Source organism: Triticum aestivum, chromosome 1A (genome assembly GCF_018294505.1).
Source record: "Triticum aestivum cultivar Chinese Spring chromosome 1A, IWGSC CS RefSeq v2.1, whole genome shotgun sequence".
NCBI classification, from domain to species: Eukaryota; Viridiplantae; Streptophyta; class Magnoliopsida; order Poales; family Poaceae; genus Triticum; species Triticum aestivum.
In genome coordinates, this window is record NC_057794.1 from 593,462,175 (window position 1) to 593,479,530 (window position 17,356).

At 46.4% G+C, this 17,356-nt stretch overlaps 2 protein-coding genes across 2 annotated transcripts in view; one reads left to right on the forward strand and one right to left on the reverse strand.

Moving 5' to 3' along the window:
* LOC123070791 (uncharacterized) overlaps positions 1 to 1,221 on the forward strand; it is a 3,712-nt gene extending 2,491 nt beyond the window's left edge. The window contains exons 3-4 of the mRNA XM_044494131.1: positions 475 to 726; positions 822 to 1,221. Of these exons, the coding sequence (XP_044350066.1) occupies positions 475 to 726; positions 822 to 1,035 (466 nt within the window). The 3' untranslated portion in view covers positions 1,036 to 1,221. The remainder of the gene's footprint in view (positions 1 to 474; positions 727 to 821) is intronic.
* A 1,988-nt stretch (positions 1,222 to 3,209) lies between these two features.
* LOC123070799 (uncharacterized) lies at positions 3,210 to 7,710 on the reverse strand. The gene is made up of 8 exons (XM_044494142.1): positions 7,302 to 7,710; positions 5,714 to 5,768; positions 5,447 to 5,629; positions 5,175 to 5,280; positions 4,510 to 4,591; positions 4,123 to 4,430; positions 3,595 to 3,868; positions 3,210 to 3,513 (listed from the first exon to the last, which is right to left on the reverse strand). The coding sequence occupies exons 1-8, from the start codon at positions 7,456 to 7,458 to the stop codon at positions 3,401 to 3,403; spliced, it is 1,278 nt and encodes a 425-aa protein (XP_044350077.1). The 5' UTR covers positions 7,459 to 7,710; the 3' UTR covers positions 3,210 to 3,400.
* Between the last annotated feature and the right edge of the window lie 9,646 nt (positions 7,711 to 17,356).

Here is a 17,356-nt window from a genome sequence, read left to right on the forward strand (position 1 = left end):
ATGATCATCTGCCTAGCATGAATGCCTTGATATTTTGGTTAAACTTGTCATGGTTATGTCTCCAGCTAGGTTTATATTTTGCAGCACCAATGGCACATGATCATCTGCCTAGCATGAATGCGTTGATATTTCGGTTAAAATTGCCATCGTTATGTCTCTCCAGCTAGGTTTATCTTTTGCAGCACCAATGGTACATGATCATCTGCCTAGCATGAATGCGTTGATATTTCGGTTAAAATTGCCACCGTTATTATCTCCAGCTAGGTTTACCTTTTGCAGCACCGATGGTACATGATCATCTGCCTAGCATGAATGCGCTGATATTTCGGTAAAATCAGTTTTTGTTATGCCTACAACATAGTATTATGTTTTGCCTTGCAAAGGTATAAGGTGTGTTTGCTCTTAAGAAAACCGCATGTCTTGTCAAGACTATTTCTTAGTTATCAATTCTCAATGCTGCTTCTGTGTTTCCAGCTTTCCAAATCAACCCGCGCCTACGAGGAAGGAACACCGTCCGCCTCTAATTCAGCAGAGGGACCAGGTGTATCTGGAGCTTTCGAAATCCTTGAAGGAGAAACACCGTGCAGAGCTAGTTGAGCAGAAGAAGGAGGAACTGTACGAACTCCTCGCCAATGCCCACGCCAATTCTGCGGCCTCCTCGCTGGACAAGAATCTGCTCAAGGATCTCTCTACACAAATCAAGCCTAGACTAGAGGACCCCCAATGGTGCAGTATCAACTATAATGCAGACATACGCTTGTTCTATTATTATTCATCTGATACAGGAGTTATTCTTACCGTCTTATCCCACCTACCTGTAGGTGCAAGATAACTAGGAACAAGAAGGTGACTGATTTGGCTGCGTCGGTGGTTATTCTTGCTACTTCTGCTCTCACTTACTGTGTCTTGACAGCTGGTCCTGAAATAGTAAAGTATGATGGACATCTTGTTACTGTTGAGAGTCTGCCCATTCTACAAGGACATGAGCCTGCTGCTACTGCTAAGGGAGTTCACAAGCAAGATGTGCAGAAGTGAAGGGGTTGAAGAAGAGATGCATCTTGTTTGACTATCAGTTCTTTTCCAGCACCATGTTATGTATGTCTCTTGAAATGACTGTATATGGCCTGCCACCTATATATGTCTTGTCTATGATCTGCCACCTATATATGACTGTATGATCTGCCACCTTTATATATGATATGACTTAGTAGTGTTACTAGATGTTCTTTGATGGCAATGCAAGATATCTGTGATGTTGCTGGCATGGTATGTTGTTCTTTCAGTGTAGAACTTTAGTATTATTACTGGATGATCTGTGAAGGCGACATGGTGTGTTATCCTTTGAAAATGAGTCTTATTCATTGCTGCTGCTTAAGAATGTCAGCTAAACTTGCATCTTTTGCTGTACAAGACTGTCAGAAAAAACATCTTGTTACTGCTTAAGCACGTCGGATAAGTGCCACACGTGTGGCACGAAGTACTTCTGTGCTTATGTTTTTTGCAACTAAAGTTGCTATCCGAAAAGAAAAATGAATCCCTCAAGAAAAAAAAAACAGAGACTTGTCATTTGAAAAGAAGTTGTCATGCTTGACCACTAAAATTGTCATTCTCACGTCACAAAATTTGCCATGTGTCCATGTGACATTTATTAGGGTTCTTATTTTTTGACGAGTAGCAAGTTTCTTTTTCTTCTCTTCTCTTTAGTGTGATGAAATGAAAGGCAAGTTGTGTCAAGGTGTGGTCAGCTTGCTCCTATTCTCACTTTTTATTTTATCGACATATTTTAAAATTGTGATATATTTCAACGTTTATTTCAACAATAATGTACTTCCTATGTAAATATGACTAATATACTGATCTAAATGTTCTGGCCAGTTTATTTCTCATTTTCAAATAGAAAGACATGATGAACGAGCTAACGGTGTAAATAGTGATTGGTACAAAACACGTGGATTTTGTGTACATGGTTTCAACCAAATCCCTTATGAATCGCAAATTCAAAATATACTGGATTTTTTTAAGAATAAACTGAAATTGTTTGGTGACTTATATGGTAGAATGACATCCGTGGTATCTTAGGCAAAAATGACAAAACCGATGCTATACCGATGTGATGAATAGAATTCTTGGGTTGCATTTTCTTACTAGAGAATACCACGGGTGTCATTCTTTCACGAAACTTCATACGCAAGTATACAAATCAACCATGTATGTAAAAAAAAGGTTAATTTTAAATTTTGAAGTATTATTTTGAATTTATTATTCATAATAATTTTGTAGGGAATTAATGCCATCAAGGACCACTTAATATACCCAGAGAAAATAATATCCAGGGAGAATGTCACACCTCACTGTCTAAAACAACGGTTCTACTCCCTTCGTCCCAAAATTCTTGTCTTTTAAGTTTGTCTAGATACGGATGTATCCTAATATTAAAACTTAACTACTAGATGCATCTGTATTCAAACAAATTTAAGACAAAACTTTTTGGACGGAGGGCGTATGTTTTCAAAAAACTATCACATTTTAAATTTTGACAAATGCTACAGGTAATGTCCAAGAAAACTACAACTAACTATGAGTGAGGCACTGGTTCGACCGATTTAAACATGATTATGACAGGGCTCCTCTGAGGTGACGCGGCGACAACCTCAAAACAACCTCACCTGAATTTCAACCTCAAAACAACCTCACCTGAATTTCAACCTCAAAACAGCCCCAGTGTTGAACTAGCACCCAAAGGAGTTGCATCCTCCCCCAAATAACTGGAACACAAGAATTGTTTTATAACAGTGGCCCAACAAAACCGAGAACCAACATAGAAAAGCCATTATGAAGAAGCAAATTTCAAACCAGTACTACTCCGTTCCCAAATACAAGTCTTTCTAGAGATTTCAACAAGTGACTACATACGGAGTACATCCGTATGTTGTTGTCCACTTAAAATGTCTAAAAAGACTTTTATTTAGGAATGGAGGGAGGGAGTACAACGTAAAGTGAGCAGAACAGAAATCCCTACGCATACAGATTAGTCACAAGTACTCCATCCCGTTCCAATTGAACAGCCAAAACGTCTCATATTTTAGAACAGAGACTTGGAACAAAAATCAAAATAACCAACCTGTCTAGCCATTGACTGGATTGACCTAATCAATTTAAATGAGAAGTGCAGATTATCAAAACATAACACATAACAGAACAAGTTGGGGTATCCAGCTAAGTTTCGTACGTTCAATAGTATCATGCAGAAGACAGCTTCATGACAAACTGGTTCTCTACATCCCAGATCAGAGAAGCTCAAAACGCAGCTAAACCAGTTGCACAATATTCATTAAACAGAAAACAGTTCAGGCCTACGCAGAGGCACTACCACTTCCGCTGGCAACATATGAAAAACAATTCACTTCACGGCTGCGGTGGCTTGAGGCGATGTCGCCCTTGGGACGGGAGTGGGAGTGACGGCTGTGAAGGTTTCGCCCTTGACGCCTGCAATACCAGGGAAGCTGACGAGACCTGTTGATCAAAATTAAACAAACATATGAAACCAATGCCAATTACTCAACACGAGTAAGAGAAGCAGGGACATGTGCTAACCCGAATCACCAACGAAGTTAGGGAGTCCTCTGCCACATCTTGAGCATTTCTGCGGCCAGGGAATGCCACATGGGCAAGCCCTGCTCTCCACCACCTCAACCCGAGGATCTATACCGCTAAAGTCACCCTTGAAAATCTTTGCAAAATCTGCCTTTTTAAAACCATAGAACACTGGGACCATACCAAAAAGGTATCCCCACTTGGTCCAGTTGGTGGTGATATCCTGGTACAAACTTTCCGCAGTGGATGGTGCCATCAAAAGATCTAACAGCTTCTGCTCCACAAGTAAACAATGGTCTATGGTCAGTAAGAAAAACTCTACTTCGTGCCTCATGTACAGATTCAGAATTTTGTGTAAAGGGCATGTTCTAGAACATAGTGGATGCATCTGTGTTGTACTATCCAGTATACTATTCACTACAAATTCTGCGGTTCCAACTGTGGGATTGATGATCTAGCTCTAATTCAAAACTGGTACACCATTATAATGGTGTAGACATCTATATAGTCAGAAAAAAAATGGTTTACCTTTGCGAGCGGCTTTTTATCCTTCTTGTCACTCTCATTCCCCTTCTTGCCACTCCTATTGTCCTTGTTGTCATTGCCACTCCCATCACCCTCCTTGTCACTGCGAGCTTCAAGCTTAGCAAGTTCCTCTTCATGAATGGATCGAAGGGCCTCGATCCAGCTCTCATATCCATGTTGCTTGTTAGCTTCCCTGACCTTGTCCACATCTTCAAGGAGCCTCTTGTTCTCAGCAGCGAGGTTCTCCGCTCTCTCGGTAACTTCACTCAACTTTTCCTTAAGATCATGTATGATCTCAGATGTCTGCCCATCTACAGAAGCAACATAGCGAGCACAATCAATACACTTTACAAACTCACAAATCAAAGTGATTAAAAAGGAAATTTATACCATTAGGCTCAATTGGTTCTTCGGCAGACAAGAGTAGCATTCCGGCAGCAGCAGCACTTGCACCAAATATGTAATAAGAATCCTAAAAGATGGAACAAGAGCAATGTTACTTGAATATTCAAGCAACCTTTCAGCAACAGGGATGCTAGCAATGGAACACAAGCAATGTTACTTGAATATTGGAAGCAAATCTTTTGGAATCACTGAAAATTCACGAAGCTGCGGTGCTAACAAACCTCATCATGTATTGCAGGCATTTCTAGTTCTACGTGTGTTTCAATGTGAATGCTACAGGAAAAGCAGCAACCATTAGGTTCACCGGACACAACCGGTACTTGGACACTATAAAGAAACCAGGTGACAAGCTCGATAAATGCTTAGACACTGAACTATCATATGACATAAATAAGCTGACCAGCAGCAACGGGTCAAACAAGACAACTCTCTTTAAATAAAACTAGGTGACACTATGGTTAAATAGGCAATTAAGTTATCATGTCATGTGGCACACAAACAAGGTCAGAAGCAACTGAATGCTGAAGAACAAGTAAACATGGTTGACAAACAGGCTAAAGAACAAGTAAACATGGTTGACAAACAGGCTAAGTGCAGAAACAAGTGGATCTGACAGGAAAGCAGCAATGCAAAGAGCAACAGTAATCAACCTCAGGGCGCAGGCGCAGCTTAGGCAACATCATGCCAATCTCATCAACAGTGAGGAACCCAGCACCCTTGCCGGTTTCGCGCAGGACGTCCCCAAGGGCAAACGGGCTGCAGGAACAGTGACACAGGGTTAGATCCACCACAAGACAAGACGAAACAGCAACGGTGACACAGGGTTAGATCCACCACAAGGCAAGACGAAACAGCAACGGTGACACAGGGTTAGATCCACCACAAGGCAAGACGAAACAGGGAGGGGGGAGGCTGCCATTACCGTGGGATTTCAAACTCGCGTGTTGCCTTGGACCCCCCAAAACGACTGGCCAGGTAAAGGTCCTCTGCAAATCCGGCGGACAGCATGGGGACAAGGCAGATGAAGCCGTCACATACAGGGACAGCGGCCGGCTGCAGGAGACCCGTCACAGCCGCACGTAGCGCCATGGTCGCACTCCAATGGCTGGACAAGATGTAAAACAGAGGAGGAGGAGCGTCAAGGAAATGCGGCCGGCGAGGACGAATTTTGAGGCAGGCGCTGCCTTACCTTTCTCTGCGTGGAGTCGCGGTCGCTCGCCGGTCGGTCTCGCGCGCGCCGCCGCCTGACGGATCGGATCGAGGAGGAAAGGGGTTAGGGTTACGGTCAACACGAGGCGCCGGCGCCGGCGCTTTTTATATGCTGCCTGCCCTGTGGTGTGGGAGTGAATCGATCGGGGCCTCCCAAAACTCAAAGGGCTCTCCCGGTCCAGTATCACGGGGAGCATTCCGACGATCCACCCAGTTTCGGCGGCCCAGTCCAATAGTTGCAGCCAGACGAACCCACTCCAATAGATGATCACAGTTAATGATCAGACGGCCCAGTAACGACTGCTAAACAATTTTCTATTGTATTTTCGAAATCGTTGCAAGATAGGGGCAGTTCATACAAGAGCATGCAAGGTCGTAAAGCAAACAAAGGAAGAAAAAAAAATTGGTCATCCTGTCAGAGAAAATTGCAAATATGCGTCGTAGGACTGGGAGTGGATCGATCGGGGCCTCCCAAAACTCAAAGGGCCCGGTCCAGGATCACTGCGAGCAGTCCGACCAACCAACCCATCGATTCACCATCATTCGGCGGCCCAGTGCTCCAATCGATCCAGACGGCCCGGTAAATGTATGCTTGTGTTCGTCGGCAGCATTTTGGAAATTGTTCAAATAGAAAAAAAAACAGTTCATAGAAATGCATGAAAGATCGTGAAGAAAAAAATATGGGAAAATATTTAGCCGTCAATAGAAAATTTTGGAAGGTAAAAGAAGACCATTTTTATTCAAGGGAAAAAAATAGCATATGGGTCTCCACTAAAAAAAAGACCTCAGTAATTTAAGCATGTCATCCGAACGTTTTTTGATGGCAACTTTAGTTGTTGCCACATGACAACTTTGTTCCAGTTTGATTTTTTGTCAGAAAATTGACATTTTTGTCAACATCGCCTTAACTAAAGTTGCCATGAAAAGAGTTTGGATTAGCATGCTTAAAAATCAAACGTTCGGGATTTATCTATTCCAAAAAAAGGGTCATTTAGATATGCACATCTAAATGGCACAATGAAACATTAAAATTCAACAAAAAATATTATGGGGGCCAAACCCAACAACCATGAAAAAAAATCACAAAAGAAAGGATTGTACGGAGAATCGCCTCGGGTTAGAGAGTGTGGTTCGTGTCCCAAGAACAAATCCGTCCTTTAAGAGCAGCTCTTGCAAATACCATAAAAACCGTCGAACCTTCAAATTTATAATATAAATTAAAAACGCACCGAATAAATCCCATAAAATAGCAGATCCAGTAAAAAAATTACAGACCCAAAAAAGAAGCCAGAGTTTGAATTCGTCCATGCGTCCGTGCTGAGAAAAAAAAGTAATAGTGGGGAGAAAAAAGAAAAAAAATACAGGATCTGTTCCGCCTGATGCCGAGTGGTGTCGCAAATTCGTTTTAGAAGGGCCTGCATACAGGATCTGTTAGAGTTTGCTCTTGAAAAGGGAACTAGAAAAAAATTAAGCGTCCCAAAATTCTTGTCTTAAATTTTTCTGAACATAGATGTATCTAGACAAGAATTTGGGACGGGACGGAGGGAGTAGATCAAAAAGAACAATACCTGGGCATGGCCGACATACATGAAAGATCCAGACAGACTTTGGTGATTTAGATAGATCTGATGGACAAATAAGACCATGAACACCATAGCCATGGGCGAGGCCTAAAAGGTCACGCGACCTCAGAGGCCTTGGCCATGGCCGTGGGATACATGCCATGCCGAAGATGCGTTACGTCGTGAAGAGGACTCCAAGCCCGGTGAGTTGAACTCCTGATCGGAGGAGGCATGGAGGTCCGGCGAATCATCCTGTTGAGTTTGGAAGACCTAGATTCGTGCTATCTAGGTTTAGAGAGAGATAATTGGGGGAGGGGCCTGAGGGTCCGGATACAAATAAGCCTGAACGACCGCTAGGCTTAGGCGGCCAGTAGCCCTGTCAGTCCTACATGGCAGCCGCAGAGACAGGCCCGATTTACGTGGTCTGTATGGACGGCCGCGTTGTCCATATACGGCAAACTGCGCCCCAACCTGGACGTGTAAAGCTATGACGCAGCGGATCTAGACGTCCTCCGTTGGATGTCATGCTACTTCATCCGACGGCCAGCACGCCCATTGAAGAAGCACACGATCCGCGTACTCTCTCCCCATTGGTCATTAGCTGCTTCATGGTAACAAAAATGTACGCGACACATTTTTTAACGCAGTACAGCGCAACGCTCATGCATTGGCACATGCACGTTTTAAATAGCCCGCTATAGCGAAAGCTATAGCGTTTGGAAGAGGTCCCGCGCTAAGAGTCTTTTGTTCAAATACTTGAGTAAATATTTTAAATAGTTCGCTATAGCATTTTGAAGAGGTCCGCCGCTAAGAGGCTTAGCGCGCTATTTAAAACTTTGGTCTTACCCCTATGGGCATCTCAAAAATGTGAGCCAGTGCATCATTTTGATGATTTATAAAGTTGTTACGGACGATTTGATAGTCAGATGAAAATGTCTCCTTCCATTAAACGTACAACATAAAAGAATCTAGAAAAAATGCAGACATCAGTGTGTCTTAAGCTCTGCTAAAATGAAGATACTACAACTATTTCTTTAACCATCGAATCACAAGTTATTGCGCATCTATATGACACTTCATTGTATAGACTTCACACGTAATGGTTTCAATTTGCTAAGTTTTTTCAAACCTTTTGAGATTGCTAACTCACCCGGAAAAAAAAGATTGCTAACTGGTAGTATGTGACACCTCCACGGAATGTAAGGGAAATTCCAACTTGGCGATGTTGATTTTGTTCACCCGTCTTTGTTTTTTTTCGTGTCGGTAGAAGCCACGACCCAATACGGTGTGTTTTGTTGTCCGCTTTGATCATTTTCAGCCAAAATTTGAAATGGGTTTGCATTCGTGTGGACACGTCGTGAACAACTGCGTGTCGGTGGCACACATCCAATACCCCCCCCCCCTCCTCATCGATTTCGACCTTCCTGTCCTCTTCGCCGTCACCGTCGTCACCCTGCTTTCGTCTTTCTTTTTCGCCACCTCGATGCCCCCACCCAACCACCACAGGCGAAGTTGTTTTCACTCTTGTCACCGATGGTGTAGCTCACGGCCCACACCCCTACACCTCCTTCAACCAAAGTCGTCACCTGCCTCGGCACATCAGCACCACCGCCGGAGGACGTTGAGTTTGACAACCCTGCTCTTGGAATTATCCAGAATGGGGATCTTCACCGGTCAAGACTCGTCCACACCCGTGATCGTCGTCGTCGCTCACAAGGTGTTCAGTCATTTGCCCGTCTTGCTGGTAGGGTACGGATTCATCACTCTGAAGGGATAGCTTGGGCGACTTAGGGAGCACCTTGCGTCGGGATCCCTTCCCCTCGTCTCCTCCACACTAGCAAAGGCCGTCAAGTTAGGAAAGAGAACTTGGTGCACTTGGGTACCAGCACCCTATATGCGCCGAATAATTTAGCAACTCAAAAAAGTCCAATAAATACGAATCTTTTTTGAAATATGATCAAGTATTGTATTTATATAAAAAAAGTTGGTCAAGGAATGATTCTCATTGACTTTAGGGCAAAAAGAACAAAATTTAGGATGGAATAGTACTAGTATACTTCCTCCGTTCATAAAATATTTGTTTTTTTTTGAGATTTTAAATGAACTACCACACATGAATGTATATAGACATATTTTAGACTGTAGATTCACTCATTTTGTTTCGTATGTAGTCACTTGTTGAAACCTATAGAAAGACAAATATTTAAAAACGGAGGGAGTATTATATAGCGTTTATTTGTGAATCTTTGACCCAGGATAAAATAAAAATCATTATTTGGCGAATCCGAGCACAGAATACTTGATCATGTTTGATTACAAAAGAAAAGTTTTAGAATTCTTTGAACTTTTTTGAATCACTAAATTATTTTTGCATATGGACTGCGCCGTGGTGTACGTACGGAACGCTTTAATGGCCGCCTATTCGGCATGCGACCAAACGCAATGGACAGCGAACACATCACCGACCAGGTAAATACTACTAGTACTAATATACTGATTATATTATAACAAAATATTGTGCAATTTACCTTTGTTCAAACTTGTGGTACGGTGTGCTCTTCTCAAGGCTGGCGACCAAGACTTGTGCGAGAAGCAATGCTTTCTTTCTGCATGAAAGTGAGGAGAGGCCGAGCTCATTCTACCATCGACACTGACCATACAGAATGGAATGATGCTTAGTTGCTTGCCTCGCCGGGGTAGTCCAGCAGTGGCTTCATGCTCTCCGGCTTGCCGCTCAGCTTCCAAGACATGATCCGGGAGACGAACTGCATCCCGTTGCCGATGGACGACGGCGGCGTTAGGTGAGGCGTGGAGAGGTCCAGTGCACCGAAATCAACCTCGAGCGAGTTGTCGTCGCGTGCCCTCAAGAAAACAAACAGCAGGGACTCTGGGCTCGTTTTGTGCTCATCCATCAGGCTATGGTGCTGCTAGGTACGTACAGTATATAAATTAGTGATGCAGCACCATTTGTCATCGTAGAGGGTCTCCTTGCACTTGAGGCAGTCGGCGGGCTTGATCTCCTCGACGGAGAGGTCCCCTGATGAACTCCCAGACGCCGGGGGTTCGTCCGGACGGCGAAGGCGACGAGGGAACACGACGTAGCCGAGGAAGCCTGGCCCTTGGAGACATACCTGCAGAACAACAAGGAAGGATCCACCGTCATGCAAGGGTGTTTGCATACGTTTCAGAGAAAGAAAGAAAGGAAGGAAGAAAGAAAGAAAGAAAGAAAGAAAGAAGAAATGATGTTTGTGTTGTGTTGTGGACTTGTGGTACCTCTGGAAGCAGCTCTTCATCTGGTAGCCCCCGGCTCTGGCGCAGCGCCTCGGGCATCATGGCGGCGACGCTGTCGGACCTCCTGAGGGGCGGGCATGGAGGAGGAGGAGGAGGAGGAGGCCATGGCTGAGATGATCGAGGTGGAGATGGTTTGCCTTGGTGATGATCCTGGCAGGTTTATGTGATTCACATGAGGATGGCCACCACGCGGCGGTGACAGTGCGAGGTCCGGTGGCGGCGCCGGTTGGTTGCCGGCGAGCCGAGCGGCGTCCATGGCGGGCAGGAGCTGCAGAGGCGACCGGTGTGCCATGTCCGACGGCGGCACAGGGCTCGGGCGGCGGGCGGACAAGTGCATTTGGGCAATGGTGGCGCGTGGAGGAGGCGCCGGCGAGGAGCGCTGCCGTGTGCAAGTCGAAGCCCCTATCCACTTTTTTCTTTCTTTCTTTTTTCGGGGAGAACCATGAATAAGTGTACATCTAGTAAGCTAGAATCCCCTCCCATGGTCGGGGAAGATTTCTTGCCATTTGGTAACAGGGACGATAGTGGAGGGATGGGAAGGCATGACGATGCGGAAGCAAAACGCTGAGGATGGGCCTTGGTTGAAAGAGGAGGAGGAGGAGGATGGCCTGTCGTCGCCGGAGGTGGGAGCAACTTCTTGCCGGAGGGGAGCACGGGGAAAGGAGGAGGACGGCCGCCGGGTTGTTGCCGTCATTGGAGGGGCGGCATAGCACATCATGGAGGAGGAGTGCATGGTACAGGGGGTTGGGGCGTCACTCCCTAGCTATAGCCGGATGGAGAAGCTTCGGAGGCGGATCCAACGTAGCCTTCACTCAGTTACGAGAGCCAGCGCGACGAGGAATTCGGCCCCGACCTCTCGAGTCCTGGAAGTCCCACCTGGGGAAGGGTCGAGGAAAGGGAGGGGGTCCCTCCGCTTCGTGGGTGACCAAATTGCGCCGTAGGCTCCTCGGGGTTGATTCAACTCGTGTTTTTCCCACCTGGAGAAAGAAGCGGGATCACGGGAGGATCCCCGGTAACCAAATTAGCCCTAACAGTATAGCCAAACAGACCCTCGGAAAAAATAGAGCCAAACAGTGTGATATTCTGCGTCGAAAGCTATTAGTGTTTCTGCAAATGTAGTGGTCTTATCTAAGCTTCACAAATGTAGTGCTCTTAGAGCATCTACAGCCGGATTTGGCAAATCTGGCACCTCAAACGCCTGCGGACGCGCTCGGGCGCCTCCGCGGGCACCCCTCATATTTACCATTATGCTTCCGCGTATCTCATATCCGGCGCCTTATATCCATACTACGCATGCACGTGTTGATCTATCCTACATGATCAGACGATGGACAACAAAATTGAGCTGCAAAGGAACATAAGATCCGCTGCAAATGGACATAAACATACTTTACCACATCCAAAAGATCATAGTTCATCCATGAACAAGTTTATAAACTTCTACAACTAAAAACGATATAAACATGGTGGAGGAGGGGGGGGGGTTGGAATCACCACTTCCTCGCCAGACCTTTGCCCTTCCGGTCAATGGCGCGGCTGTAGGCGTCAGCGGCCGGTGGATGGTCTTGGTCGTCGGACGAGGAGGTGCAGTTGTCATCGTCGTCGGAGTCGGATCAAGAGGACGATGAGCCCCTTCATCCGACAAACCCCCTGTCCTGCTCCCGCTTCAGCCTTGCCACCCGAGCCTTCTATGCCGCTGCCTCCTTCGCCTCGCGCTCTGACTACACAATAGCTAGCCGGAGCACCTTGGCGTTCTTCCGTCGGAGGCGGCGAGCGTCCATCTCCGCCATTGTGATGGAGCGGCGGTACACCCAGGCAAGGAGACGCGCGTCCTCGTCTGCGCCCGGCTTCGTCCCGCGTCGAGCGCGGCGGTGGCGGGGCGGAACCCCCGCGGGTGCTGGCGACGAGGGCGGTATGGGTTGCGCGAGTCCGCGCCACCCGCATCCGGCGCTCCTCCAACTTGAGGTACGCGACCACCTTAGCAAAGGTGGGCTCTGGGATGAGGGTGAGGTTGGAGGCGGCATTCCTGAAGTCCTCGTTGAGGCCGCCGGAGAGGGTGCTGATGAGGAGCTCATCGCCGATCTTTTCCCCGAGATCACGGAGCTCATCGGCGAGCTTCTTGAGGCGCATGCAAAAATCATCGATGGATGAGTCAAGTTGCTGGCACCCGTAAAACTCACCGTAGAGCAGGACCTTGCGCTGCAACCGGTTGTCGGTGAAGAGGCCGTTGAGCTTGGTCCAAACCGCATAGGCGTCGTCCTCGTCGTTCACCACGGTGTGGAAGAGGTCGCTGGAGATAGTGAGGTAGAACCAGCGGATGATGGTGGCGTCGAGGATCATCCACTCCTCGTCGTTGATCATGAGCGCCGAGTCGACGGTGCCGTCCACGTGGTCGTGCAGGAGGTACTCACGGAACACAAGCGAAAAATACCGCTTCCAAGCAAAGTAGGACGCGGTGGTGTAATCAAGCTTGACCGGGACACGCTCATGGATGTTGAGGTCGCGGACGAGGGTGACATCGGGACCGGCGAACGGGTTGGAGACGGTGGACGAGGAGGAACTCATGGCGAGGGTTAGGGTTTGGGAGGTGCGGCGGCGCGGACTAGAAGGTGCGGCGGCGCAGGGGAAGGTGCGGGTGCGGCACGGGTGGAAGGGGAAGGTGCGACGCGGGTAGGAGGGAGAGATGGGGCGCGGGCGGAAGCGGGAGTCGCGGCGGCGGCGGCCTCGGGAAGAGGCGGCGGCAGCGGCGTGCAAGGAGGTGGGGAGCAGCGGCGGCGGCGGCGGCTTAGGGTTTAGGATCGTGCTGCGATAGATACCATGTAGAAGGACAAGTTATGGGCTGTGCAATCTCAATGTATTGATCGGTGCACCAGGCACGTATATATAAATACAGAGGTGGGCCACAACCTCAACTATATAAAAGAAACAGGAGATGGGCCCTACACACAAATATACACGTACACAATATACTCAACACGAATCATAGCAAGAGTAGCTCAGAAGGTAAGACTGATACAATCATATATTGTGGAAAGACAGAAAGCAAATTCGTATAATGCTTGGTCTTTCTAAAGAGACCTACCTACACAGTATCAAAGAAATACTCCCTCCGTCCCATAATGTAAGACGTTTTTTGATACTACACAGAGTTTAAATCATCCCAAGACATGGATGCAATTATCATTATTTATTTGATATTCCTAGATCATGCGTATGTTTCTTTGTGCGGATGGCACTGCCTATATCTGAGAGAGTATCTCCCTCTTTAATTTCTGACCATACTTTTGCAGCCGTTTAGATAAACCAGAGGGGACGTGACGCATCTCAGCTGACCTATGCAAGTGCTCGCAGACAGCTGTTGGTGGAGCCAGCGGAGCCTGGAGCTCATCATCAGCCATCGTGACCTGAATAGATCCAAGAAAGTTCTCAGATGCAGGCACATATTTAGGGCTCAGAAGGAATAGAAACCATGTGAGGTCCGTAGGTGAGGCCTGACCTGGTTATTGGAGCTGAGATGCGTGGTGACGACCGAAGCGGCACGATGGAGGGCCGATCCAAGGCAGCGCCGCCGTGCGTAGAAGACGATGTATTCATGGGAGCGAAGTGAAATATCGGCGGGAGAGTGTGTGAGTCCTGGTTTGACCTATGTATCAGACGGAAGATGACCAAGATAGCCTTGCTCAGCAGTCTCTTCAAATCAAAGCCCAGTAGTGGAGCGCCGATGGATCTTTTGGCTCCAAAAAGAAAGAAGAGCAAGCAAGGTGCTAATAAGTAGCTTCATTTAACTGCCTTGTCGATCAACTTCACAGGTGGCACTTCACATGAACCTGATGCAAATAATCTGCGAGACGGATATTGCAAGTATTAATAAATTTATCTGTCTCGCTCGGTAAAACCAACTTGCCTTTATTAAACCTTGTTAACAATCCTGGATCAAGAAACCAACCATAGATAAATCCTGATTGGCCTTGCTCTTCACCTTTCTTAAGCCATATATTGTTGTTTATGAAAATTAAGTAAAAAGTTAACTCTTTGATTGTGATTTTAAGCTAATTTGAAAAAAAAAACATGCTTTGTCATTAAAAATGAAGAAATGGAAAATCAAATGAATAACAAAGTGAATGACAAAAAGGAATGCACATATGTGCATTAGAATCAAAGTAGTCAAAAGTGAAGCACGAAGACACTTTATTTGGGCCCAACAGATCAGTAAACATATAGTGCAGTTCATCTCTGTTTTGTACGGGAATCTAGTACTTATATGAATAAAACAAACAAAAACCGCTACATGGAGTATCCGAACCAGTACATACATCGACTGTGCAAAAACTATGTTTGGGATACAAAGGGGATCAAAATGAAAGCTCAAGCAATCATCACCATTCCCCATAAGAAATCTGCTCGCTCACAGCAATGCAGCTAGAATAAAAAATATATCTACACTAAGAATAGACATGTTACAGAGTTAAAAGTCGCCAATAAGTGAATGTATCTTTTGGAACTAACAATAGAAACAGAACCAAGATACAAAGTTACAGACATGTGAATGAATCTTTCAGCACGACAATGCCAAATAGAGGCCACTTTCCCTGGTTTCATTGCGTATTCATCCAAAACACACACTGACACATGGAGACACACTGGATCCAATTTATCTATTTATTAAAAAAGAAAGCAGAAGGATCATCTGTAAAGAGAAAACACCACATCGCCAGAAATCAAATGCTTAAGCTCAAAAAGGTATTCTTCATCCATATGCAAGTCGTGATTCCTATTACAATAGCATGAACATCTCATACATCACATATAGATCATTCATCATTCATCACAACTTTGGCCATATCATATCACAAAGCACTTGCTGCAAAAACAAGTTAGACGTCCTCTAATTGTTGTTGCAAGTTTTACGTGGCTAAAGTAGGGTTCTAGCAAGAACGTTTTCTTACCTACGTGAAAGCCACAACGTGATTTGTAAACTTCTATTTACCTTTCATAAGGACCCTTTTCATCGAATCCGCTCCAACTAAAGTAGGAGAGACAGACACCCGCCAGCCACCTTATGCAACTAGTGCATGTTAGTCGGTGGAACCGGTCTCACGTAAGCGTACATGTAAGGTTGGTCCGGGCCGCTTCATCCCACAATACCGTTGAAGCAAGATAAGACTAGTAACGGCAAGAAAGTTGACAACATCTACGCCCACAACAAATTGTGTTCTACTCGCGCAAGAAGAACTACGCATAGACCTAGCTCATGATGCCACTGTTCGGGAATGTTGCAGAAAACAAAAATTTTCCTACGGTTTCACCAAGATCCATCTATGAGTTCATCTAGCAACGAGTGATCGGATGCATCTACATACCTTTGTAGATCGCGAGCGGAAGCGTTCAAAGAACGGGGATGAGGTAGTCGAACACGACGTGATCCAAATCACCGGAGTGTTGGGTTTCGTAGTAATTTCAAAAATTTCCTACGCGCACACAGGATCATGTGATGCATAGCAACGAGAGGAGAGTGTTGTCTACGTACCCAACGCAGACCGACTGCGGAAGCGATGACACGACGTAGAGGAAGTAGTCGTACGTCTTCACGATCCAACCGATCAAGCACCGAAACTACGGCACCTCCGAGTTCGAGCACACGTTCAGCTCGATGACGATCCCCGGACTCCGATCCAGCAAAGTGTCGGGGAAGAGTTTCGTCAGCACGACGGCGTGGTGACGATCTTGATGAACTACAGCAGCAGGGCTTCGCCTAAACTCCGCTACAGTATTATCGAGGAATATGGTGGCAGGGGGCACCGCACACGGCTAAGGAATCGATCACGTGGATCAACTTGTGTCAACTTGTGTGTTTAGAGGTGCCCCTGCCTCCGTATATAAAGGAGCCAAGGGGGGAGGGTGCGCCGGCCAAGAGGGAGAGGCGCAGGAGGAGTCCTACTCCTACCGGGAGTAGGACTCCCCCCAATCCTATTCCAACTAGGATTCCCAAGGGGGAAAGAGGGAGAGGGGTGGCCGGCCACCTCTCCTAGTCCTAATAGGACTAGGGGAAGGGGGGAGGCGCGCAGCCCCCTTGGGCTGCCCCTTTCTCCTTTCCTCTAAGGCCCATGATGGCCCATATGGCTCCCGGGGGGTTCCGGTAACCTCCCGGTAACCCGGTAAAATCCCGATTTCACCCGGAACACTTCCGATGTCCAAACATAGACTTCCAATATATCAATCTTTATGTCTCGACCATTTCGAGACTCCTCGTCATGTCCGTGATCACATCCGGGACTCCGAACAACCTTCGGTACATCAAAATGCATAAACTCATAATATAACTGTCATCGTAACCTTAAGCGTGCGGACCCTACGGGTTCGAGAACAATGTAGACATGACCGAGACACGTCTCCGGTCAATAACCAATAGCGGGACCTGGATGCCCATATTGGCTCCTACATATTCTACGAAGATCTTTATCGGTCAGACCGCATAACAACATACGTTGTTCCCTTTGTCATCGGTATGTTACTTGCCCGAGATTCGATCGTCGGTATCCAATACCTAGTTCAATCTCGTTACTGGCAAGTCTCTTTACTCGTTCCGTAATACATCATCTCACAACTAACATATTAGTTGTAATGCTTGCAAGGCTTATGTGATGTGTATTACCGAGAGGGCCCAGAGATACCTCTCCGACAATCGGAGTGACAAATCCTAATCTCGAAATACGCCAACCCAACATCGACCATTGGAGACACCTGTAGTACTCCTTTATAATCACCCAGTT

Coding starts and splice junctions, on each gene's coding strand:
- LOC123070799 (XM_044494142.1), bottom strand. CDS start 7,458: ATGGCATGTATCCCACGGCCATGGCCAAGGCCTCTGAGGTCGCGTGAC. Junction 4,592..5,174: donor AGCTGCGCCTGCGCCCTGAG/GTTGATTACTGT, acceptor TCCATCTTTTAG/GATTCTTATTACATATTTGG. Junction 3,514..3,594: donor TAACTTCGTTGGTGATTCGG/GTTAGCACATGT, acceptor TTTGATCAACAG/GTCTCGTCAGCTTCCCTGGT.